The sequence below is a fragment of the Hylobates moloch genome, unplaced genomic scaffold, assembly GCF_009828535.3.
Source record: "Hylobates moloch isolate HMO894 unplaced genomic scaffold, HMol_V3 SCAFFOLD_14, whole genome shotgun sequence".
In the NCBI taxonomy this organism is placed as follows: domain Eukaryota; kingdom Metazoa; phylum Chordata; class Mammalia; order Primates; family Hylobatidae; genus Hylobates; species Hylobates moloch.
Window position 1 is genome coordinate 70,096,891 of NW_026652289.1, and position 26,914 is coordinate 70,123,804.

Below are 26,914 nucleotides of genomic sequence, written 5' to 3' on the forward strand. Positions count from 1 at the left end.
GCCATGAGTTCGAGACCAGCCTGGCCAACATGGTGAAACCCTATCTCTATTAAAAATACAAAAAGTAGCTGAGCGTGGTGGCTCACGCCTGTAAACTTAGCTACTAGGGAGGCTGAGGCATGAGACTCGCTTGAGCCCGGGAGGTGGAGGTTGCAGTGAGCCAAGACTGCCACTATACTCCAGCCTGGATGACGGAGTGAGACTGTCTCAACAAAAAAGGTGGGGAGACAATAAAAGAAACAGAATATTCTGGTGCAGTAAGGTGTGGCTCCTCACCTTGCCTTTATTCTTTAGAAGCCTGTAGTCCTTGCTACTCGGCAGGCTGAGGTGGGAGGATTGCTTGAGGCCCAGAGTTCAAGACCAGCCTGGGTCAACAAAGCGAGACCCCCCCGTCTCTACAAAAAAAAAAATTAAAAAATTAGCTGAGCGTGGTGACATGCACTGTAGTCCCAGCTACTTGGGAGGCTGAGGTGGGAGGATCACTTGAGCCCAGGAGGTTGAGGCTGCAGCGAGCCATGCTTGCACCACTGCACTCCAGCCTGGGCAACAGAATAAGACCCTGTCTCAAAAAACAACAAACAATAGCAACAACAGCAACAAAAACCCCCAAAACCCCAAAAAACTATGCATTGATTTCAAAACTTTCTTGCAAGAAAATAAACTTATAATAACTTTTATAACATGTTGAACAGGATCTCGTTTGAAGCACTAAAAAGGATAAGACATCAGTTTGAAAAGAGCTCCTATGAGAGCAACATTAATTCTGCTAAAATTAAACTAAGAACAAACATCAAACTTATGGTGGAAGCTTGAGTGGAGGAATGGTGAAATCACTAATGCTTTATGAAAAGCTTATGGGGAAAATGTCCCAAAGAAATCAACAATTTGCAAATGGATAACTCATTTTAAGAAGGGACAAGATGATGTTGACAATGGAGCCCACAGAGGCAGGCCATCCACATCAATTTGTGAGGGAAAAAATTAATCTTGTTCATGCCCTAATTGAAGAGGACCAATGATTAACAGCGGAAACAGTAGCCAACACCACAGACCTCTCAACTCGTTCAGTTTATACAATTCTGACTGAAAAATTAAACTTGAGCAAACTTTCCACTTGAGGGGTCCCAAAACCATTGCATCCAGATCAACTGAAGATAAGAGCAGAGCTTTCAAAGGAAATTTTAAATAAGTGGGATCAAGATCCGGAAGCATTTCTTCAAAGAATTGTATCAGAAGATGAAACATGGCTCTACCAGTTTACCATGGCTTTACCAGATTGTGCTGAAGACAAAAACACAATCAAAGCCATGGCTACCAAGAGGTGGAAACGGTTTAGTCCAAGCAAAAGTGGACCAGTCAAGAGCAAAGGTCATGGCAACAGTTTTTTGGGGATTCTCAAGGCATTTTGCTTGTTTATTTTCTGAAGGGCCAAAGAACCATAACATCTACTTATTATGAGAGTGTTTTGAGAAAGTTAGCCAATGCTTTAGCAAAAAAACAAAAACAAACAAACAAACAAAAAACCCGGGAAAGCTTCACCAGAGATTCCTCCTACACCATGACATATTCCTGCTGCTCATCAGACAAGGGCAATTTTGTGAGAGTTTTGATGGGAAATCACTAGGCATCCACCTTACCATCCTTCTAACTTCTTTTTGTTTCCTAATATTAAAAAATCTTTAAAGGGCACACATTTTAATGTAAAAGACTGCATTGACATGGTTAAATTCCCAAGATACTCAGTTCTTTAGGGATGGACTAAATGGCTGATATAATCACTTACAAAAGTGCCTTGAACTTGATGGAGCTTATATTGAGAAAGTTTGTATTTTTATGTTTATCTTTTAATTCCCTTTTGTCATAAATTTTTTTAAGTCCCCTTGTATGACTGACAAAAGCTGTAAATTATAAACCCTGACAAAATAGAAATAATAGAAACCACAAGATTGGGAGTTGGAATACAGAGGTAGGAGGAAGTATACGAATACTAAATATCTTATTTCACAGAGCAAGTGGTCAACTGACACTATTTTCTGTTTTTGTGTTTTTGTTGTTGTTGTTGTTGTTGTTGTTGTTGTTGTTGTTTTTTTAGATAGGGTTTCACTCTCTCACCTATGCTGGAGTGCAGTGGCATGATTTCGGCTCACTGCAACCTCCACCTTCTGAGTTCAAGTGATTCTCCTGCCTCAGCCTCCCAAGTAGTTGGGACTACAGGTGCGCACCATCACGCCTAGCTAATTCTTGTATTTTTAGTAGAGATGGGGTTTTGCCGTGTTGGCCAGGCTCGTCTTGAACTCCTGGTCTCAAGCAGTCCACTGGCCTCAGCCTCCCAAAGTGCTGAGATTACAAGTGTGAGCCATGGCGCCTAGCCAAGAAATATGAGCTATTCTGATTTCTTCTTTATATATTTTCTTTGCTCACATTTTTTTGGGCTATTTCTCATCTATTTCCTGCCTTTCCCCTTTGTATCTTTTTTTAACCAATGTATATTGAATATCAATCTACATAAACTGATGATTTAATAAATGTTGAAGTAATTTTTCCAGTTGCATAATACTGTAAGTTCTATGAGGATTGGAGATATGTTTTATTCATCTTTGAATTCTGTCAGCACATGGCATAGGGACTTGCACATAGTAGACCACCAATACTTTTTTTTGAATAAATGAATAAATTTGCTTTGTTTCATTTATGTTTGTTGCTAGAATAATGGCCGAAAACTAGCTGGGAATATAAGAAAAATGAGCCGTAATTGGAGAATATAATAAAGCCTGTCACCCAAATCTGAGAGACCTGTTATAAATGCTTCTGATGCTTCATTAAAGATATTCTATTGTTTTCAGAATCGATTTTCCCCCAGCAAATAATTTCTTCGTACTCTAATTTAATCCTTTACACTGCTATCAAAATTATCATTTTTAAACACAGATCTGATCTTGTCACTTCTCTATTTAAAAACCTCCAATGACTGCCTATTGACTATGCAACAGAGTTCAAACTCCTAAGCGTGGCAATGAAGGTCCTACATGACCCGGCTTCAGTCCATCTTTCTGGCCAAGGCACCTCACGTGCTATCCATTCAGGGATACTTGCAGTTTCTAGAGCATGCTATACTCATGCTTATTTGGACCTCTGTGTCTTTGCTTATACAATTTCCTCTACTTAAATGTCACTCCTCATCCCATATCCATCTTTTCTGCCTTCTTCACAATCAAGACCCTACTCTAGTCCTCAAGACCCAACATAAATGCTTTCTCTGTAAGGCTTCACTGTCTCTCCTAATTAAACCTACATAATTGTACCATTTGTTGTGCTCTTGTAGTACTTTGCTCATGCTCCATGTATTGTATTATAGCTAATTTTACATACATCTAACACTCTCTCTTACATTGTGAAGAATTTTTTTCTTTATAAACTTCTTGACTTATTTTCTTTCCCCATATCTGGGCTATGTCTTACATATTCTAGAACATTGTCACAGTGCCTAACACACATGCTCAATAAATGTTTGTAGTTTGGAATTTTAAAAAGCATGCGTACTGCTTATATTTCCATATTAAAAAAACACCTCTTCTAAGTGTAATGGGGGCTATCCAAAAGTCTAAAGGTTAGGTAGAAAAACTGTCTCTTAAACTGTATGTGGTTTTCTGTCCTGATAAATGGGAAAACTAGAGCATTTCTTCAAGAGAAGACTACTCTGGGAAAACTACATGAATTGTTTAGTTACTCATATTCAAACAAGTAGACATGTATTACTCTTAGAAAACTATAAAGCAACAATTAACCTGAATATAAATGCTTTAGACTGAGAAGCAGGGTGCTTCATTTGAATATGCAAATCTTTGTGTGTGGAGCAGAAGTACTGCTTCTGCAGACATTGATGTAGAAGAGAAGAACAGAAAATCTCTTTCCTCTGTGCAGATTTAGAGCATATATATGTCAATGCACTGTTGTTTCTGTGGAGATGTGAATGTCCTTTTGAGCTCCTGCTCTTTAGAGAGCAGAAGCTGAGACCTAATGAATATAGGAAAGCAAGGACAGGCATGATTTTCACTGCTCTACTGGAGAAATAATTATGCAAAGGGACAGGACTGGCTTTGACAAGGCTTTACCTTGACCCACTTGTAAAGACTGAATAATTCAACCTTTGTGAGAAACATGCTGATGTTGACTATTGTGTTCTGATATACGGCCCTGTTGAATCAGAGGTCAAGGTCATACCCTTGGGCATGCAGGGTGGGGTTTCCTCCAGAAGAGTAGATATTTCCATGGTTAGTCATTCTAGGAAGAGGTAGCACCTGGGACAGAAAATGGGACTTGGAAAGTGGACCCTAACCTGGGTAAGGAGAGTTGTTTTCTCCACAGTGATTGGGAGTAAATGCCTAAGACATAGTCAGGGGAACTCTTGCTGGAGAGGGGAAGCTGTCTTCAGCCACATGAACCAGAATGGAAGCCTGACAGTAAGGCCAAGCCTGTATCTAATCCATAGTCCATGAGGCTTTGAAAAGTAGCTATATCATACTTCCAAGTTACACTTCGGATTATTCTTTTTTTCTAAATATTGTTAGGAGTTACAGCTTGGTCTTAGCTGTGTTGGGGGAAACTTTGATGGGAAGGGCCTGTGTTTGTCATGTCCTGGTGAAGAGAGGGCAGTGCTCCTTCCTGCCAAAATCTAAAGCAATGGTGAAGGTTGTACTGGCTAAAGAGAGAGACCAGTGTCCCAGAACAGCAGGGTATAGAATATCTGAAGCAGAGACACGAAATGCTTTGTTTAGTTATTTCAGGCATATGTGGGGGATAGTACCTCCCCTGGGGACTCCCTCATAGTAGAGAAGGAAAAGAAATTCAAAAGAGAGTTGATATTCTGATAATTTGGAAGGTGGGGGTTCAGAGCCATTATAATTTGGGTTCTCATTTTTAAATGTGGCCTCCTTTATACTTAAAGACACATGAAAGCTATGGCACGCTGGTTCTCAAGGGCAAATAAGGCCTTTTATTAAATAAGCCCTTTCCATTCTGGGCATCCTGGTTAATAGATTTGAGGAAAACAAAGATAAGCAAAATATTTGTTTGGTTTTATTTATTTATTTTTATTTAGAGACAAGGTCTTGCTCTGTTGTCCAGGCTGAAGTGCAGTGGTACAGTCATAGCTCCTGGATCAATTGATTCTTCTGCCCAGTCTCCCAAAATTCAGTTTGGTTTTATATGAGCCCTTCCTTTCTAGTTCTCCTTATGCTTCTTCTCATGAGCTTTGTTGTGGAGGCATACATCTAGATTCTTGCTTTTCTTCCATTATTTTTTCATTCTCTGTATTCCTCACAAAGTGTTTTGTATCAGAGAAGAAGGGAGAGTTTGAAGTTCTCTCTGGATATTACACCTAGCATGAATGAATATCTAACTGGTCTTTCAGTGAGGTGAGCATCTAAGCAGATGTGATTTTTTTTTTTAAATTACTTTTTTTTTTTTTTGAGAGAGGATCTGGCCCTGTTGCCCAGGATGGAGTGCAGTGGTGTGATATTGGCTCACAGCAACCTTCCCCTCCCCTTAGGCTCAAGCAATCCTCCCAACTCAGCCTCTCCAGCAGCTGGGACTACAGGTGTGTGCCACCACACCCAGCTAATCTTTGTATTATTATTATTATTATTATTATTATTATTATTATTATTATTATTATTATTATTGTAGCTACGGGGTTTCACCATGTTGCCTAGGTGGGTCTTGAACTCTGAGCTCAAGTGATCTGCCTGCCTTGGCTTCCCAAATGTTGGGATTATAGGCATGAGCCACTGCACCCAGCCTCAGACATGATTTTCTCAGACTGAGCAAGGATGCTACTTAACACATTGACATAGGAAATACAATCTCACCTCTGCTGATTGCAACTATGGCCATACTTCGAAAAAAGACTGCATTCAGTTCCTTAGAGCTTTTCTGGATTCATAGTGCTTTGCCTTTTCATTCTAACAGCTGCTTATTTGGATAACCTGTTAAAAACACTTTCCTACCACCACACTAATGGACTTCCTCTAGCTTGGACATTTTTTCTTGCTCTTGTTGATTCTATAACAAACAGTAATTTTTGCCTTCAACAAAAGCTCTTTCTGTTTGAATTTTTTCTTCTTTCTTTCTTTTTTTTTTTTTTTTTGAGATGGAGTCTCGCTGGCTCCCAGGCTGGAGTGCAGTGGCCCAATATTGGCTCACTGCAACCTTCGCCTCCCAGGTTCAAGCAAATCTCCTGCCTCAGCCTCCTGAGTAGCTGAGACTACAGACACACGCCACCATGCCCGGCTCATTTTTGTATTTTTAGTAGAGACAGGGTTTCACCATGATGGCCAGGCTGGTCTTGAACTCCTGACTTGGTGATCCACCAACCTTGGCCTCCTAAAGTACTGGGATTACAGGTGTGAGGCACCGCGCCCAGCTTGAAATATTTCATTATCTTTTTCCAGCTACATAACAAAGCTGAGCTTTGTAGAATATCACTTTGGCATATTAACAATTTTCCTTGTCTCCAAGATCTTCCTGAAATTTTCAGTTTCTTCACAGGTCTTCCTCTGGGATTTAAGTGCTGTAGAATACCTATCAATTCCATTTACTTCAGTTCAACAATTTTTTTTTTTTAGACTGAGTCTTGCTCTGTCGCCCAGGCTGGAGTGCAGTGGCACAATCTCGGCTCACTGCAATCTCCACCTCCCGGGTTCCAGCGATTCTCCTGCCTCAGCCTCCCCAGTGGCTGGGACTACAGGCGCACGCCACCACACCCAGCTAATTTTTGTATTCAGTTCAACACTTATTAAATACCTATTATGTTTCAGGCATCAGACTACCTGCTGAAGCTACAAAGTAGTGGAGCTCATGACTGGTTTTATGCCTGGAACAATTGACTTACTAGTTCTAGACTCATAACTAACTCCATCGGAATTGCACTGAAAAGAGAAACCTGCTCCTATAGCTATTAAATGCCACAAAGGAGAATGCAACCAATAAGAGCAGTCCAGGTTACTAAGGTGATAGAAAGAAAGAGGGGGAGGGAGGGGGGAGGAAGAGATAGAGATAGAGAGAGAGAGAGAGAGAGAGAATGAATGAGAATGAATCTCTCCATGAAAAATTGGGAAAAATATTGGAATCCAAAGACACTAGGGAAGAAGCATACTTTAAAGGCAGGATAGTTTTCTAGGTTAATGTAGCGTTTCATTTTTGTTACACGTTATACCTATAAACAAGAGCAGTGTAAATGAAAATAATAGGAAATTATGCCTATTTCATTATTTTAAATTAATATATTTATTACAGCATTAATGTTCTATGTTGACACGATTATTTATTTATTTTTTTTTTTGAGACGGAGGCTTGCTCTTGTCCCCCAGGCTGGAGTGCAATGGCCATGATCTTGGGTCACTGCAACCTCTGCCTCCTGGGTTCAAGCGATTCTCCTGCCTCAGGCTCCCGAGTAGCTGGGATTACAGGCGCGTGCTACCATGCCCGGCTGATTTTTTTGTATTTTTAGTAGAGACGGGGGTTTCACCATGTTGGTCAGGCTGGTTTCGAACTCCTGACCTCAGGTGATCCGCCCACCTCGGCCTCCCAAAGCGCTGGGATTACAGGCGTGAGCCACTGCGCCCAGCCAACATAATTGTTTTATAACATTTCCTCCCATCAAAAATCTTTGAGGGAGAATATCTCTTAGTGAAGTTTTGGTAAAAAATCTTGAAGTCTGTAATATTTGGGGTGACAAAGAGGAGACAATTCTTTGTTATGTATACCTCCTGACATACTATGTTGTTCTATTGAGAAAGTCTGAAGACGTAATTTCCAGTTCTAAAAGTGCAAGGAGAAGATTCATTGCTTCCACTGCTCCCTACCAGCTGAAGGAGCAGTCTCCTTTTGTCTTCTGAAATAAAAAGAAGGAGGCAAAGAGTGTTAGAGTGGAAGGTTTTTTAGGGGATTAAACCCGGGTACTTCAGAACCTCTGAGGTCCCTTTAGCTTTTATTTAAGTAGCTCCTGTTTCCCAAAATAAGAGGGCTGGAGCAGAGGCCAGACGGGCCAACTTAGGATACAGCACAGGTCGGGGGCAGTCGCCTGATCTGGAGCGAGAGGTACCCGCATTCTGCAGGTGCAGGGACTGTGATCCAGCACCCTGCCGCCTCCCCGCTCCGGCTCCCAAGAGGGCGGGAACTGCGGTGTTGCAGGGTGCGGGGCTTGGCTTCCGAAACGCAGATCAAGTGTGTTTCAGGCGGCAGACATCAATCCAGTTGGGTGCTCACACCTGGCCCGGGGGAGGGGAAACAGCATCCATAGTAACCACGGGGCGGAGAGGAACCCCTCGTTTGGGACGCTAGAGGGCTGCTCCGGCTTGACTAGGTCCTACTGCTTTTCTGTGATTGCTTCTTTATCCCGCCCATCATCCTAGTACTCTATCTCGATTGGCTCTTCGGTCTGCCACTCGGTTCCGCCGCGCTGACCCCCATTGGCCCCCTCCGGTTGAGGCCCCGCCCCGCGAGCTGGGCACGGGCACTGGGGCGCCGAGGAGTCAGAGCCCGGCGCTTCATCTGGGCTGGGGGGAGGCAGTGGCGGCTGAGGGAAGGAGGAGGATAAGGCGGAGGAACGAGGCCAGCAGGAGGCAACGGCAGCGACGGGGCCGGGGTGATGGTGCAGGTGCCCGGGGTCGGTGCGGAGCTGCCGGGCTGAGGGACGCCTGGTCCAGGGTCCGCAGCGCCGCCGCGTCGCTCCAGGGCGGGCGGGCGGGAAGATGCTGAGCAGGTTGATGAGCGGCAGCAGCAGGAGCCTGGAGCGCGAGTACAGCTGCACCGTGCGGCTGCTGGACGACAGCGAGTACACCTGCACCATCCAGGTCAGCGCCGCGCCGCCCCACCCCGCCCGCGGGACCCCCTCGTCCCCCAAGTCCGGTCAACTTGGCCGGCGGCGGCCGCCGCCCAGGGGTCGCCGCAGCCCCAGCGCCGTGCTTTGTCCGTTCCTGGTTGCGGCGGACCGCCCTAGTGCAGGGCGCCTTCACCGGAGCCCCTGCCGGAGCCCTGGCACCCGGTGTGTCACCGCCGCCGCGGGGCGAGTCTCCGCGTCCCACACCCCTAAGTCCTCCCCTGCTCTCCCTGGGTGAGGGCGCCCCGTCCTGGTTCCTCGAGCCCGCCCGGGTAAGGTGCACCTTTCCGGGGCGCCCGGAGGGAGGCGGGTAGGGCGGTAGGCTCCTAGCCCGGCCGCCCCGTCGGGGGCGCAGGCTTTGGCTCTCTGGCCGGGCAAGGACGTATGGCTGGCTTTTCTTATCTCTCTTGGGTTGGAAGGATAATGGTTTATGTCATAATCCCCCCCCCCCCCCCCCCCCCATTTGTGAGTCAGAGCTTTCTGAAGGTAGAACTGAACGCGCAGCCCCTGCGGAGTGGCCTATTGAAGGAAGCCCAGTCCTCTGGGCTTTAGAGATTTAGGCCCCCTCCCGCCTTTCGATCCCCAAATCTTATTGTGTTGGGCGGTTCTGGGGGACGTGAGGTAAAGATTTAGCAACAAGTCCCAGCGATTTGAGGCTTGGCAGTGGCCAGGAAGAATCGGCGACTTACGAAAAACGCCAACAATACGGTAATGCTCAACAGCATTTCTTTCAGAACCTGGTATTTTTGAAGGGATTTTTACAACCTCTTGCTCATGTTCCTTCACTATTGCTGTGTGCACGTCAGGAGTAGTAGTCTTTCCCGGGAATGCAGTCACAGCCCTCTCTCCTCCCTTATGAAAAAGTCAGAGATTGAAAACATTGACAATGCTCCCGTGTTTAGTTCATCAGCCAGGAGGATCCTGCGCTCATCTGCCGGAAGCTGCTCTTTGTGGAGAAGCAAATTGAGCTGCACCCGGAGGGGTCTCACCTGATCCTTTGCCTTTGCAGCAGGAAAACAGAGGAGGAGGCTTCTGGCTCAGATGTGACAGACAAAAACTGTCGGCCTGGGTCCTACCCTCAATGTCTCCTTGCCCCCCCCCCTCCTTATTTATTTATTTTTGCTGACAGTGCTCAATAGCGGAAAATAGCGGTGTGTGAGAAAGACACTGGGTAGTGTATGAGAGCAGCTGCTCTCTGCTGACTCCGTGCTCAGTTCAGCTTTCTCCTCACTTTCCCTTTTCTCCCTCCCCTCGAAACCAGCTCTGGGCATAAGTGCTGACTGCTGCCAAAGATCCATGAGGGTACAGAAAGAGCACAAAATCTCTTTTTAAGGCCACTTAAATACAGACTAAGCAGTCATAAAGATGCTAGCCATCAAGTGAAAGGATTTTTGTAGTTGAATATGATAGAGAGATGCTCTGTATTATTTCCTTGCTGGATGAATGGAATACTACTTTTTGTTCCTATTGTATCATTGTGCCATGTCCAATTTTTTTTTTTTGTTTTGCTGGGGTAGGAGAATACATTGAGTTGATATCTTCACTATTTGAATATATTGTCTAGAGCTTTTTAAAAGTCTTTATCCTTTTGTTTTAAAATTTAAAGCATTTATCCAATAGCATATCAAGGGCAGTGTGAGATTTAGACTTTGTAAGTCCTAAGAATACTTTTGGGGTATGTGAAATAATTTCCGAGGCAGGTCATTAACTTTTGCCAAGGTGTAGAATACAAATAAAACACAATTCACATCACCATTTCGCTAGAAATAATTGTTAACCTTGTGGTTTTAAAGTATTGCAATGAGGCAGATAGTTATTTTTTTCCCAGTTAGTGGAACCTTTGAGGTTGCTTGATTGGTATTATAATTGTGGGTAGTTTTTATTACCATTTAGAAAAAGAATATTTTTGAGTTAAATAGGACTTATTGGATTTGTGCTTGCTATATCCTGCTATGGCTGTACTTATTTTCCTACTGCTCTCATTTTACATTATTACAATTTAATTTTATAAAATATCTAGGCCACCTAAAAAATTAAGCTTGGTGTAATATGGCCACACTGTAGTAAGTGTCCACTGTCTAGACATGTTAATGATTGTGCATTGTTATTTTTGCATGGAATCTAAAAAACACAGGGATTGTAAAGTATATGTAGTGTTGTCATTCTTTGGCACCACTTTTGTGAATTGCTTTTGTTTTTACCCATGTGAGGAAATGTAGCAAAAAGACAGTATCTTATATGAAATTAACATTTTCTGCATGTAGCTTTTTTGAACATTTAGAAATTGAGCTTTTCTTATCAACTTTTCCCCTCATGCGTTTCTGTAGTGAGTGTGTGTGTATGTGTGCATGTGCTTATTTGTTAAATACTGGGCACAGGATCTTTTAAATCAGTATGGAAAGGATTTGTGAACTTCTTATTAGGTTAAGCAATATTCCCAACATTTTAGGCATTGTAGCACTGTATATTTTAGCTTTTATGGTGATAATTTGAACTCATTTTCCTTAAAGTGTTGTATGCCATATTTTTGTTTAAATAAAGTATCTATTTTAGAATGATTTTACTGCCTTAGCATAATCAGAGACTACTTAGGATATTACAGAATCAGAAATGTATCACTGGGTTGGAGTCATGATAGTTACATTTGGTAAATTTCAGTTGTAGGAAATTCTGTCAAAGTATTTGTCTATCCTTTCATAATGCAGCATTTATTCTGATCTGGCATTTAGGATGTAATTATTAAGGTAATGAAAATGCCTTATATCTTTTCAGTGAAGGTTGCCACAGTTACCAGACTATTCTTTCACTCTTTCTGATATGCAAATGTATTTGTAGACCATGAGAAATGAAAGTGTACATAGGAGGGTTGTAGTATAATTGCTCCCCTGTGAAGAACATTGTTAACAGCTCCCTGCCAGTTTTGAAGGTCATTGCCTCGTAAATGCAGATCTGGTCTACTCATCTGTTTTTCACTCATCTGTTTCATTTATGGAGATACACAGACACACACACACACACACGCACACATATATATTTACCACATTTATCACCTTACTTTGTTATTTGGGAGAAAATAGGGAAAATTAAAAAATGAAAAGATAACTAATATCTTTGAACTCAGTATACTGAAGGAGTCATTTACATGCTTAGGCATGTAATATCCTAAGGAATAGATTTTTATGTTTTTAAGAAATGGGATCTTGCTATGTTGCCCAGGCTGGGCTTGAATTCCTGGGCTGAAGTGATTCTCTCACCTCAGCCTCCCAAGTAGTCGGGACTACAGAAGTGCACCACCATGTCTTGCTTATAAGGAATAGATTATTTTATTATTATTATTATTATTTTTGAGATGGAGTCTCGCTCTGTTGCCCAGGCTGGAGTGCAATGGTGCAATCTCAGCTCACTGCAACCTCTGCCTCCCGGGTTCAAGCGATTCTCCTGCCTCAGCCTCCCAAGTAGCTGGTATTACAGGCACCCACCACCCTGCCTGGCCAATTTTTGTATTTTTAGTAGAGACGAGGTTTCACCATGTTGGCCAGGATGGTCTCTATCTCTTGACCTCGTGATCCACCCGCCTCGCCTCCCAAAGTGCTGGGATTACAGGCGTGAGCCACTGCACCCGGCCAGGAATAGATTTTTTTTTTTTTTTCAGGAATAGATTTTTAACTATCTTTCAGCTTATAATAGTTTATAAATTATAAGAATATATATTGCAACATTTCTAGTAGAAATATGTGTTGAAAAAATATCTATTTTCAAGTCAGAAATATTAATCAGTTTTTTGTGATTACTGAAAGGTGAGCTACTCTAGAAATGAATTTGATTTTACTGAGAGACATATTAAAATAATAGATTAAGCAGCCAAGTTAAATTGTGCCATTAAATAAGATACTACCATAAATAGAATGTGTGTGCAGGGGCATTTCCATAGTATAACCAATATTTGGATTTGATTGTGGCTCAACCACTTAGCTGTGGTAGCTAGGGTGAGAGAGGGAGGGAGAGAACAAATGTATTGAGCCCTGTGCTTGCCAGGCACTCTAGAATTTATAATAGATTGAGAGAAAGCTATAAATCATAAGCCCTAAAAATTACATCTAGTTCGATGCCTTACATAGTTTTAATTCAATAAATATTTGTTCTGATTTGTTTGTGCTACATGATTGCTATGTTAACTTCACTTCAAATTTTCTTATTCCTGAAAACAATAAACAGTTCTAACAACTGTATAACTCTTTATAGTTTTAATCCATTCCACTACAAGCCGTTTTGCTGTGTGACCCCTCTCCCGGGTGAGAAGTACAGTATGTTAGTGTGGTATTTATGAGGTCTTTGAGGTATTTATGAAGTCAATTTCTGCAATTATCCTTTGTTGAATTAGTGGAGTGCCAGTTGGTATAGCTCCTATGACTTTTTGGTTTGTCTTTTAGGATTTTAAAACTTTCAGGTCCCCCTGCCTCCATCTCTGCAAGTTTAGAGGGCTTAGATCAAATGAATACTGTGTGATGCAGTACTTCATGTAGTGTTAGAGTTCTGCCAGAATTAGGATTTTGAGTGTAGGGATCACCATAGCTACAGAAGTTTCCTTCACACTTTTCCCCTTAGAACCCCATAAAAGAGGAGACAGACCTCCTCACAGCCTCATTTTCTCACCTCTTGCTCCAAGAGGAAGTGGACCGTGCTTCCCATCCTGTTTCTAGTTATATCTATTTTAAGCTGAATTCACCTTTGATAGCCTCATCTATAACATCCTGTCTGACTCTGCAGACCCTGTTTCATGGAGTAGCCTACTGTGAGTTGCTCGTCTCTCAAATGTGTCTAGTTAGGGCTTGTACTAAAGAAGTGAGTATCATGGAGGATTGGCAGCAACCTTATAGCTTCTGTTTCTCACTTCTGTAGTGCCCAGGAAGGACAGTGCTGCTTTCCTGGAGGCCAGGTGATGGTTGTTGCCCCTCTGTTTTCTGGCCTTGACCCTTTGGGGCTTAGGCCAACCACCTCAGTGGTTTTCTTATGCAGCTGGGAAATTTGAAGTGTACTAAAGCATCTCCATTCCCATGTTGCAGGGAGAATGGTGTTTCCCCTAAGACAGCAAATCGCCAGTTCATATGTCTATCCTAGCAATTGAAGCAGGTCTTCCATTCCTTTTAAGACCCTAGACCCTGGTGACCAATAAAACTTTTTGGACTTTTGGCTAGACATAGTGGCTCACACCTGTAATCCTGGCAATTTGATAGGCTGAGGTGGGAGGATCACTTGAGATCAGGAATTTGAGACCAGCCTGGTCAACATGGTAAAACCCCCGTCTCTACTAAAAATACAAAAATTAGCCAGGTGTGTGGTGTTACATGCCTGTAATCCCAGCTGCTCGGGAGGCTGAGGCAGGGGAATTGCTTGAACCCAGGAGGCGGAGCTTGCAGTGAGCCGAGATAGCACCATTGCACTCCAGCCTGGGTGGCAGAGCAAGACTCTGTCCCAAAAAAAAAAAAAAAAAAAAAAAGGTCTCGACTTTTACAAGCACTTTAAATACAGGTAGAGCCAAAGATAAACCAGAGAGAGCAGAGGTTCTAAGTTCACATACTCCCAACCTCCAGTTTCTCCATCAGGCTAAAACCGTCTCAGAGAAATTTAAATTATGGATGTTTTGCCTCCCAAGGTCAACATGTGATCTTCATTATTGTTGTCAACATTTTGACCAAGATAGTCCCCTATATTGGTCTTTCAACAGTTGTAATTGTTGTATTATTTCTAAAGATTGTGTTTTACTTTTGTGGTCTTACCAACTTTCTGGTATCATATTCTAGATTTGGGAGGCAGGAACTTGTAAAGACTCTTAGGTTCAAATTCCCCAGGCTTTTGCCTGCTACCGTTAGACTAAACACAAACTTGTGTGAATCAAGTTCTCTAAAGAGATCCTTCCGTGCCATGCTCATGAAGGCAAAATAATTGGGCCACATGCTTGGCAACCACTGAGTTTGTGTACAATAGCTCCATTCACTTGTCTACAGAAAACACCCCTTTGACAGTGATTATAGCTTTCAACCCCCCACCCTTCCACTTCTGACTCCCTGAATTACCATGACCTCATCTGCTGCTTCATATTTAGAGGTGCTCTGGACCACTCCAGAAGTGCCTAGAACTCGTTCCTGTGTGTTAAAGATCAGTTCAAAGCCTCAGACAACCACTGCCCACCAAGAAAAACCATTCAAAATCAGGACTAAATCTAGCTATTCTTATGCCTCATTTGAGTCATTTTACTATGTCACAATTCAGGGGCCCTTTTCCTTCAGTAGAAATTGTGAGGCCTCCCAAAAGCATGGAAAATGAAATAAGGGATTGGATAAAGCAGTGGTTCTCAAAGTATGGCCCCTAGATAGGCATTATCCATATCACCTGGGTACTTGTTAGAAATGCAAATTCTTGACCCCATCCCAGACCTAGTGAATCAAAAACTCTGGGGATGGAGTTCAGCAGTCTGTTTAACAAGTCTTCCAGGTGATTCTTAGACTTGCTGAGGTTTGAGAATCACTACTACTGGGTTACAGAGATATTTAGTAGGTAAAATGGACAGTGTTGATTGACTGGATGTAAAATGTGAAGGAGAGGGAGAGGCGAAGAAGGAATCTCACATTTCTAACTTTTGATTTATTCCTGAATTGTCTTAATAGATTCTCTTCCCTTGCAAGGTAAACGCTAGGTTGTCTACAGATATGCATACCTATTTTCAAGTGGGTAGGAGTCTAAAGATTCTGCAGTGCGTCATTATACCAGTTTGATGCTGTTGTATTTATTGGTTCGTATTTTTTGTCTCTCCTGACCTAAAAACAGTAGATTATTGTATATTTGTATATTTTTAAAATAAATTTTGTTCACAACTTGATGCACTGGGGGAAAGGAAGAGTCAAGGCCCCTGTTGTTGAAGGGCTTACAACTTAGGGATTGCAAACACATAAATAACAAACTATAAAGCATCATAGAATTTGGAGCTAAGACAAGGGGGTATGTTGTGGCAATGCAAATTTGAGTTGGAGTTTGGGAGATGGGGAGGGATTCCAAAATTAATAATTGTTTTTCAAAGGAGATGAAATTTGAACCAGGTTATGAAAAATTGCCAAAAGCAGGGCCAGGCACTATGGTTTATGCCTATAATCTCAGTGCTTTGGGGGACCAAGGCAGGAAGATCCCTTGAGGCCAGGAGTTTGAGTCTATCCTGGGCAACATAGCAAGACCTTGTCTCTACAAAAAATTTAAAATTTAGGCTGGCATGTTGGTGTATGACTGTAGTCCTAGCTACATGAGGGGGCTGAGGTGGGAGGATTTCATAAGCCCAGGAGTTTGAGGTTATAGTGAGCTATGATTGTGCCATTGTACTCCAGCCTTGGCTACAGATGGAAACCCTGTCTCGTAAAAAAAAAAAAAAAAATTGCCAAAAGCATAAAATGGCATGGGGATGCGTAAAGAGCATTCCAGGCTGAGTTAACAGCAGACTACTTCTAAGTGGAAAAGTTAAAAATGTAAAGTCTTTAGTTTTTTTCTTGAGTATGTTTATCTGACTTACTCTGGTACAGTTGAGTCAAACAACAGAAATCTGCTTGGGGAAAATTCCTGTCAGTAAATTTCAATCATACTTGACATGCAGAGAGGAATCAATCTAAACTAATAATGCATAAAGCTAGTGTTGAATTAAATCTAATTCTAAAACTGTATAACACAAATTAAGATTCTTCACAAAGCAATGGCATTATGTCAAGAAAAGGTGGATTCAGATTTCAATCTTCATTCTGTGGCTGCAGTAACTACATATGAATTTTATTTCCAAGAGGACTCTTCTCTTCAGGATCAGTTTAATCATCTGACAAAAAAGAGGGTATCAAATTGCAACATTTAGCTGATGTTTGAAAATCCTTTGATGAACACAGTGCAGCCCCAATTGTGCATTAGCAGTTAAGAAATGTGACCCATGGAGTCCTAAAAGGCACATTTCAGCATCTCTGTTCCTAAACCTAAGCGGCCACCAAAAATAGCTTCTCTTGAGGACCGAGGATTGCGTCTCTGAATTCCCCAGTGAACTCCTGACAGCTTCGAAGTTCCCAGCCCTATACAGGGTGTACTTTTAGCACTCAACACAATGCCAGGCTAGAGCTTTGGGGATGGGAACCTCCAAGAAAGCACTGTTCAGCATTTGGGCAATCAGTGTTCGGCAGAATGCCAATGCTAATAGGTTATTTTGCTCTGGAAAAGGAGAAAAAGAAGGGATAGTCTAAAGACTGATGAATAGGGGATGACTGACAATACGGACACTCCACTTTATTGGAGAGATTAAGGGGACTTGCTGTGAAGTGGTATTGTGGGAGCCAGAAAAATTAGCAAAGGCCCACAGACCCAAGACCTGAAATAAATAGTGGTACATCAAACCCGCATGCCCTAGGGCACACTCAAATGTCTGGCCACTTTCAGTGAACTTGTAGTAGGAAAAAGCCAAATCATTAGGAACCCTCATAATCTGGCACTCCATCCAGGCACTCCTTAGTCAGGCAAATTATCCTTCACCTCCAGACAGGTGCAGAGCCTTTTTTCTCTACACCCTGACTTAACCCAGGGGCCTGTAGTCTGGGCCTCAGTCTAATTTTGAGGATACTGAGTGGAAAAGTCGGCTTCAGGATTTCCAAAGGATTCCAAATACTCTAGGCAGGAGGTGCCACTATGATTCTTGTTTTGTTAGACTTGAACCAAGCAGGTAAGAACATTGATTAGAACACAAGAAAGGCCGGGCGCGGTGGCTCATGCCTGTAATCCCAGCAGTTTGGGAGGCCGAGGTGGGTGGATCCCCTGAGGTCTGGAGTTTGAGACCAGCCTGACCAACATGGAGAAACCCTGTCTCTACTAAAAATAAAAAATTAGCTGAGTGTGGTGGCGCATGCCTGTAATCCCAGCTACTCTGGAGGCTGAGGCCGGAGAATCGCTTGAACTGGGGAGGCGAAGTTTGCAGGTGAGCCGAAATCGTGCTATTGCACTCCAGCCTGGGCGACAAGAGAGAAACTCCGTCTCAAAACAAACAAATAAAAAAACAAAAAACACAAGAAAGCGGAATTAGTCAATTCACATAAGGATCTCATGTACTTACAGAGATAATTTAAGATGGAGAAAGCATCCAGCCTGCCCTCTTTTAGATATTTTGCCTCTAAAAGCATTTTTTTTTTTTTTTGAGATAGAATCTCACTCTGTCGCCCAAGCTGGAGTTCAGTGGTATGATGTCGGTTCATTGCAACCTCTGCCTCCTGGGTTCAAGCAATTCTTGCATCTCAGCCTCCTGAGTAGCTGGGATTACAGGCATGCGCCACCACGCTCAGCTAATTTTTGTATTTTTAGTACAGAAGTGGTTTCACCACGTTGGCCAGGCTGGTTTCTAAACTCCTGACCTTAAGCAATCCACCTTCCTCAGCCTCCCAAAGTGTTAGGATTACAAGTGTGAGCCACCATGCCTGACCTTGCTCTAGAAGACTCTAAAAGCCCCAAAGTTATTATGGAATTGGAGGTTTGTAGGTCAGAAGGACTCCATGGATTGGCAATGGTGCCTGGAATGTTATAAGGCATATTAAGCCTGCAATTTCTTGGTATACACTTATCTGTCTAACAGAATAGCCCGTCAGCTCTTTGGGAGGCCATTTGGAAGTTATACTATCAAAAGAAATTTGACTGTTGAGCAGTGAAACTCTGATAAAAACATAAGGAAGTCCCAGTACTGGAATGCAACTTCTTCAAACTATGCCCAGCTTCACATTCTAGTACACGTGAAATAGGTTTAAAAAAAACGAGGAGAGGAGTTTGCTCGGTGTAGCTACGGGACATAAAATACTGAACCAACTAAGCAGCACAGCTAATCTGAAAACTTAATACTTTCTTTGCTTACTTTTAAATTTATCTTATGTAATTTAAAAAAGTTTGTTTAAATGAATAGCCACATTACAGACTGTACATCTATGAACTGTTTTCTAATTTTATGGTAAGGAGATATTACCCATATTCTAATTTGTAATATTGGGTATACTAGTCAGTCTGATTATTTTTAAAGAGACAGATATGATGATATACTATCTTGCTGCAAATGAGATCTTTCAGTGTGTCATTATAAAATATTATGGACTATTTTTACTAATGATTTATCTCACATAAGCTACTTTCTGGCTGAAAGACAATGACAAAAGAAGTGGAAGAATTTTACTTTTTCTTCACTTTCTGAATTCCACAATTTTATTTCTTGCCATCTTTCCTGAACAAGATAGCCCTTCTGTTCATCTCTTATTATCTCCTTTGCTTTATGCTAATTTATACTATTAGCCTCTCATTTAATAGAGTCTTTTATCACCATTTCTAATTGCTATCACTGCTTAGTTATACCTTTGCTGGTCAGATTCTTTGTGTGATGTTCACCCCTTCTCTTGGTAGTGAGAGGTATTAAATAGGTGCATTCATAGTGTATGTAAATGTACACTAAGGCATAATGTGATATGTGTACTTTAAGTTCATTTTTAAACATAAGAGTGTTGTGTATTTAGTTAATCGAAGCAGTACAAACAAATGGAAATCTGTATTGTATAAAATGACATCTTGGAACTCCAACCTAAAGATTCCTGAAAGCCTTGGGCTTTAGCTGGATTGGTATTATATGTTAAGAGTTTTCTATTAATTTTTTTGGTAATAATTTCTTAATGGATTAATAGACCCCGTGTGACTCTGTGTCTACTATGTCTTCAGGTCTGATGCTTCAGGAATGGGTAGACATGATGGCAGGAGGTGGACTTTCCATGGCCAGTAAAGCCTTTACTTTGGACAGCCGAAGTTAGAGTAGAGGGAGAATTAAAATAATTGACTAAATGGAGAAACAAAAGATCAAAACCAGAGAAACAGAGGGGTTGGAGTGAGAGCCTTAAGTGAGGGCTTAAGTGGAGCCTTAAGCAGAAATACCTGGTCAGAATCTGGAGGGAGAATCTGGAGAAGCAGGTTGAGGATAATGAAAGAACATTGGAGATTTTTTTTTTTTTTCTTTTTGAGATGGAGACTTGCTCTGTCACCCAGGCTGCAGTGGCGCAACCTTGACTCACTGCAACCTCTGCATCCTGGGTTCAAGTGATTCTCCTGCCTCAGCCTCCCCAGTAGCTGGGACTATAGGCTCAAGCCACCACACCTGGCTAATTTTTGTAGTTTTACTAGAGACAGGGTTTCGCCATGTTGGCCAGGCTGATCTCGAACTCCTGACCTAAGGTGATCCACCTGTCTCAGCTTCCCAAATCACTGGGATTACAGGCCTGAGCCACTGCGCCGGCTGAGATCTATTTTTTGTTGTTGTAGCTGTGTGTGATGGTAGAGGCTTAATGGTTTAAAGGAGCCCTCTGGGCCTGGCCTCCATGTGGGGGTGACATTTAAAATATTCAACAATTAATGAATCATAGTGAACACCTCACTGCGCAGTACTCTGCCACAGTGCACTGGTGCTGGGTATAGAACCCTCTGCTGGACAGGCCGCTAACTATTTAGTGCTGACCACATTCTATTCTCTGGCTTCCCATTTGCCCTTGCCAGATGTGGGGACCAAATTGTGTGGGTTTTACCTTCCTGTGGAGTGGTGGGCCCATTCACATCTTTCACATGTTTCCCAAATGCACCTCTAATTATTTTATCTTTTAAAAATCCTACATGGTTTTCCCATTGCCTACAGGATAACAGGAGCCTTTTAGCATGGCACAGAAGGCCTTCCATAATCTCTCTGCTACCTCCCTTTCCAGCATTGTCTTGTCTTATCTTCTGTATGCACCTTTTCTCACTGCATGGATCACCAGCCTTCTTGTTCCAGGGTAGACTCCTCCCCATTGTTGCTGGGCAGTGCCTTGGGGGACTTACAGCACTTACCATATTGAAATGTGAATCTTTTCACCAGAATGGTGGCTAACGCCTGTAATCCTAGCACTGTGGGAGGCCGAGGCGGGTGGGTCACAAGGTCAGGAGATCGAGACCATCCTGGCTAACATGGTGAAATCCCGTCTCTACTGAAAAAAAAAAAAAAAAAAAAAATTTAGCCTGGCGTGGTGGCAGGCGCCTGTAGTTCCAGCTACTGGGGAAGCTGAGGCAGGAGAATGGTGTGAACCCGGGAGGCGGAACTTGCAGTGAGCCGAGATCATGCCACTGCACTACAGCCTGGGCAACAGAGCGAGACTCCATCTCAAAAAATGAAATGTGAATATTTTCTCACATGTCTGTCTCTCAGTGTACTGTGAACTGTTTGAAGAGCAGAGATATCTTTGTACAGCTAGTAACTAAGGTGTCACCGAGGGGCTTAATATATATTGATTGTAGATGTGTATAAATAAAAGTATTAGCTCTGAAAAAATGATTATTAAATAATGCAAATGGGCCTGATGAGGTGGCTCACACCTGTAATCCCAGCACTTTGGGAGGCCAAGGCGGGTGGATCACGAGGTCAGATCGAGACCATCCTGGCTAACACGATGAAACCCCGTCTCTACTAAAAATACAAAAAATTAGCTGAGCATGGTGGCACATGCCTGTAGTCCCAACTACTTGGGAGGCTGAGGCAGGAGATTTGCTTGAACCTGTGAGGTGGGGGTTGCAGTGAGCCGAGATCACGCCACTGCGCTCCAGCCTGGGCGACAGAGCGAGACTCCGTCTCAAAAAAAAAAAAAAAAAAAAAAATGCAAATGCAAGGCCAGGTGTGGTGGCTCACACCTGTAATCCCAGCACTTTGGGAGGCCAAGGTGGGCAGATCACATGAGGTCAGGCATTCAAGACCAGCCTGGCCAACAAGGTGAAACCCTGTCTTTACTAAAAATATAAAACTTATCCAGGCATGGTGGCGCATGCCTGTAATCCCAGCTACTCAGGAGGCTGAGGCAGGAAAATTGCTTGAACCTGGGAGATGGAGGTTGCAGTGAGCCGAGATCGCGCCACTACACTTCAGCCTGGGCGACAGAGCGAGACTCCATTTAAAAAAAAAAAAAAAGCAAATGTAAAGTTACCTATAGCTTGAGATAAATAGGTGAAAAAATGAACCCATCATGTTTTCTATTTTTGAGAGTTATGCTATGGTGATATTATTTGTTTTGTTTTGTTTTGAGACAGGGTCTTGCCCTGTTGCTGAGGCTGGAGTGCAGTGGCATGATCTTGGCCCACTGTGCCCTCGAACTCCTGGGCTCAAGCAGTCCTCCTGTCTCAGCCTCCCCAGTAGCTGGGACTACAGGTGCATGCCACCAAGCCCAGCTAATTTTTAAAATTTTCTTTTGTAGAGACAGAGTCCTGCTATGTTGACCAGGCTGGTTTCAAACTCCTGGACTCAAGCAATCCTCCCACGTCAACATCCCAAAGTGCTGGGATTATGAGTGTGAGCCACTGTGCCCAGCCTATGATGACTTTAAAAGGTGGTTTGTTAGTGGTGAGGGTTGCACAACTCTGGGAACATACTAAAAACCACTTAATTGTATACTGTAAAATGGTGAATTTTATGGTATGTGAATTAAATTTCAGTGCCACTGTAAACTTCCTGGTTTTGATAACATACTATAGTTACGTAAGATTTTACCGCTGGGGGAAGGTGGGTGAAGGGCACATGGGACATCTCCACACTATTTTTTGCAATTTTGTGTATCTATAACTATTGCATAATAAAAAAATGTAAAAAGGTTAGGATGGGCACAGTAGCTCATGCCTCCAACACTTTGGGAGGCTGAGGCAGGAAGATTGCTTGAGTCCAGGAGTTTGAGACCAGCCTGGGCAACATAGTGAGACCGCTGTCTCTACAAAAAATAATAAAAAGAAAATTAGGCATGGTGGCATGCTGCTGTAGTTCCAGCTACTTAGGAGGCTAAGGTGGAAAAATTGCTTGAGCCCCAGAGTTGGAGGCTGCAGTGAGTTGTCATCAGACCACTGTACTCTAGCCTGGGCAACAGACCAAGATCTGGTCTTAAAAATTAAAAAAGTGATTAAATTAGTTGTTCTAACCAAATGTGTTTATTATTAAGTTTGGGTTTATGGTTTAGAATTGCTATAGAATGTTTTCTCACTTGATTAGGATCCAGTTACTTTTTAAAATTATATGTCAATATTTTATTCTCAAGTATCATATGTCAAAATGTATCTACTTATAAATAATCCTATATAATTATCAATTATAATCTAATAAAAAGATAAAAATTAAGGATTTAGAAATGGTATCTTGGCAGTATTTTTTTTTTTTTTTGAGATGGAGTCTCACTCTGTCATCCAGGCTGGAGTGCAGTAGCAGGATCTCGGCTCACTGCAACTTCTGCCTCCCAGATTCAAGCGATTCTCCTGCCTCAGCCTCCTGAGTAGCTGGGATTACAGGTGCCCACCACCACGCCTGGCTAATTTTTGTATATTTAGTGGAGACAGATTTCACCATGTTGGCCAGGCTGGTCTCGAACTCCTGACCTCAAGTGATCTGCCTGGTTGGCCTCCCAAAGTGCTGGGAATACAGGTGTGAGCCCACCGTACCTGGCCAGTATTCTTTTTTTACGTCCTTTCTCTGTAATTCTTTGTTCCTTTGAAATCATATTTCTGACATAATTACAATTAAAATGAAGGTACTGATAAGTTATGAATATGATAACATGGTGCCATTTTTGTGTCTTAGAGAGTTATTTGCTATATAAATATAAAGATATTACATATCTTTAGTTTGTAATATATGTTAATTGATTCAAAAATTATTGAGTTCTTTGTTCCAGGCTCTGTGCTAAGTGCTTTATATGCATTCTTTCATTTAATCTTATCTATAAGATAAAAAATGATATTGTCTCTAATTACAGATGAGTGCATTGAGGCTTAGACAAGTGAAATAACTTAATGTCCCAGGAGTAGTAAGTCGGGGAGCTGGGATTTGAACTTAGGTCTGTGTGACTACAGAGTTGTTTTCTTTTTTTTGCCTTTTTTTTTTTTTTTAAGAGATGGAGTCTCACTATCTTGCCCAGGCTGGAATGCAGTGGCTATTCACAGGTGTGGAGCACAGTGCACTGCAGCCTTGAACTCCTGGCCTCAAATGATCCTCCCACTCCAGCTTCCCAAGTGGCTGGGATTATAGGCACACACCACTGTGCCTAGCTACAGTTGTTTTACTTCTCTCTGATGATAACTTGGAGTGAATTGGGAGAACTGTGTTAAATGCCTGGCACTGATTATCTTTGAGACCTTGGTCAGGTAACTTAATCTCTAAAATTGCAATGTAACCCTCTTATCTGCCAAATGAGGCACAAATAGATGATCCCTCCAGCCCCTTTTAGCACAGATGTTCTGTAGTTCAAGAAATTTATCCTTGGCTCTATAAGTTGTTTGTTTAATGTGTGTGTGTTCCCTCTGTGAAGGATATTCTTTATAAATACAGATGTTCCTTTTAAAGAAAGAGATGTCAAAGGAAGAGCTTGGTGACTGCTTCCATCTATGATCTGGTCTTTGATTTTGCGGAACACAAAATACAGCTTTATATGCTCATTCAACAGATTTCAGGTTCTTGGATTCGTGCTAACCAAAATCGTAAGAGCTTTTGTTTTTTATGTATAATCCAGAATCTTAGTTGGTCAACTATAATGGAATAGTGAATGCTGGTTTCTGCCATTGTAGGCACTTCTTTTAGGATCAGAGACTTTGGAAAACCAGGTTAGAAACTATTTGGAAGGCAAAGGGAATCAAGTGGGTTTGAGGGATATTTTTCAGGTTCAAAGTCTTACAAATGATCTCTGTTCTGTAGTAGAGTTCTAGTAATTATATATCTACCAGAATCAGTTTTCTTTCGCCTTTAAGTAGTAGTTACTAATGGCTGGTAGTCTCTTTTTCTCCTACTTCCTGCAGATTATTGTACCTGTGCTAATATGACTCTTTTTCAGATAGGTTAATTTTTCCTTTTTTTTTTTTTTTTTTGAGACCGAGTCTCGCTCTGTCGCCCAGGCTGGAGTGCAGCGGCGCAATCTCGGCTCACTGCAAGCTCCGTCTCCCAGGTTCATGCCATTCTCCTGCCTCAGCCTCCCAAGTAGCTGGGACTACAGGCGCCCGCCACTACGGCTGGCTAATTTTTTTGTATTTTTAGTTGAGATGGGGTTTCACCGTGTTAGCCTCGATCTCCTGACCTCGTGATCCGCCCGCCTCGGCTTCCCAAAGTGCTGGGATTACAGGCGTGAGCCACTGCACCCGGCCCAATTTTTCTTTTCTTATTTTTTTTTAAAGGTACATCCCAGTCTACATGATACTGTTTACTTTGATTAGACTTGGGTATTTATTTATTTATTTATTTATTTATTTCGAGACAGAGTTTCGCTCTTGTTGCCCGGGCTGGAGTACAGTGGTACAATCTTGGCTCACTGCAACCTCTGCCTTCTGGGTTCAAGCAATTCTCCTCCCTCAGCCGCCCAAGTAGCTGGGACTATAGGCGCGTGCCACCACACCTGGCTAATTTTGTATTTTTAGTAGAGATAGAGTTTTATCATGTGGGTCAGGCTGGTCTCGAACTCCTGGCCTCAGGTGATCCACCTGCCTTGGCCTCCCAGTGCTGGGATTACAGGTATGAGCCACCGTGCCCGGCCTAGACTTGGGTATTTCTTAAGACTCAAATCTAAATGTCATTTCCCCTCTAAGTTAGAGGACTTGGCCAGACAACTTTAATTTTATGTTGACTTTCACTAGTTCACCTTTCAGAGGGAGGACTTTTTCTAACATTGATCCCGAATTCCAAGGGGAATTCTGCCATGGTCCATATGTTTTTGACTATATTGTCATTCTGTCATCGGCAATATATAAACTTGATGGTATACGTAGGAGGCATGGTCCTCCTAGTTATAGAACTCAGTAGGGGTGAGTTCTGGTATATTTCAAAGGTTTCCACTATTCTTTTGATCTCAAGTTTCCAAATATAGTTTTCTGTATCTCCTCAATGTAAACTTGCCTTTTAATTTTTTTATTTTATTTATTTTTGAGACGGAGTTTCACACTGTAACCCAGGCTGGAGTGCAGTGGTGTGATCTCTGCTCACTGCAACTTCCGCCTCCCAGGTTCAAGCGATTCTCTTTGCCTCAGCCTCCCAAGTAGCTGGGATTACAGGCACCCACCACCATGCCTGGCAAATTTTTGTGTGTTTTTAGTAGAGACAGAGTTTCACTATGTTGGCCAGGCTGGTGTCGAACTCTTGAACTCGTGATCTGCCCGCCTCAGCCTCCCAAAGTGGATTACAGGCATGAGCCACAGTGCCCAGCAAAACTTGCCTTTTATAAGTCAGATTTATTGGGGTACAATTTACATAGATTAACTTTTTTAGCTGTACAGTTCTATGAATTTTGACAAATACATGCAAGTTGTGTAACTACCTTGTATGGAATATTTTCAGCACCCTGTAAATTTCTCTTATGCCCCTTTATGATCAGTCCTCTCTTCTTTCTCCAGCTTCTGGCAGCCACAAACCTGATTTCTGTCCTTACAGTTTTGCCTTTTCCACAGTGTTATAAATGGAATCATACAATATGTAATCTTTTGAGTCTGGCTTCTTTCACTTAGCATAATGCTTTTTTGAGATACAATTTACATACCATAAAGTTCATCTGTTTAAGGTGTACATTTCAACAGTTTTTAGTATCTTTTCAGAGTTTTGCAACCATCAAGATATCTAATTTTAAAACATTTTTATCACCCCAAAATAAACGTACTCATTAGCAGTTATTCCCCAATTCTGACTCCCCCCCAATAGCTTCCTGTCCTAGGCAAATACTTACTTTTCATCTCTCCAGATTTGCCTATTCTAGATATATTAATTAATGGCATCATACAACATGGTCTTTTGTAACTTCTTTCACTTAGTATAATGTTTTTCAGGTTCATTCGTGTAGTAACATTAATGAATACTTAATTTTTTTAATTGCCAAGTAATTTCCCATTGTATAGGTCATAGATATACCACATTTTGTTTATTCATCAGTTGATGGACATTTCAACTTTTTGGCTATTATGGATAATGGTATGAACATTTATGTA

General features: G+C 42.1%; 1 protein-coding gene and 1 long non-coding RNA gene across 8 annotated transcripts in view; one reads left to right on the forward strand and one right to left on the reverse strand.

Moving 5' to 3' along the window:
- Positions 1-7,970: 7,970 nt before the first annotated feature.
- LOC131381130 (uncharacterized) lies at positions 7,971-9,282 on the reverse strand. Its single transcript, XR_009209614.1, has 2 exons — positions 9,162-9,282; positions 7,971-8,267 (listed from the first exon to the last, which is right to left on the reverse strand). It is a non-coding gene; the product is annotated as an uncharacterized LOC131381130 (long non-coding RNA).
- Positions 8,534-26,914, forward strand: part of FRMD5 (FERM domain containing 5) — a 351,142-nt gene continuing 332,761 nt past the window's right edge. For 4 of the 7 annotated variants that reach the window (XM_032175396.2, XM_032175402.2, XM_032175399.2 and 1 more), the window contains exon 1: positions 8,534-8,852. In XM_032175396.2, coding sequence (XP_032031287.1) covers positions 8,751-8,852 — 102 coding nt within the window. In that variant the 5' untranslated portion in view covers positions 8,534-8,750. Of the gene's footprint in view, positions 8,853-9,379; positions 9,587-26,914 lie in introns of those variants that run through there. The other 3 variants (XM_058427359.1, XM_058427357.1, XM_058427355.1) reach the window with 2 other exon arrangements.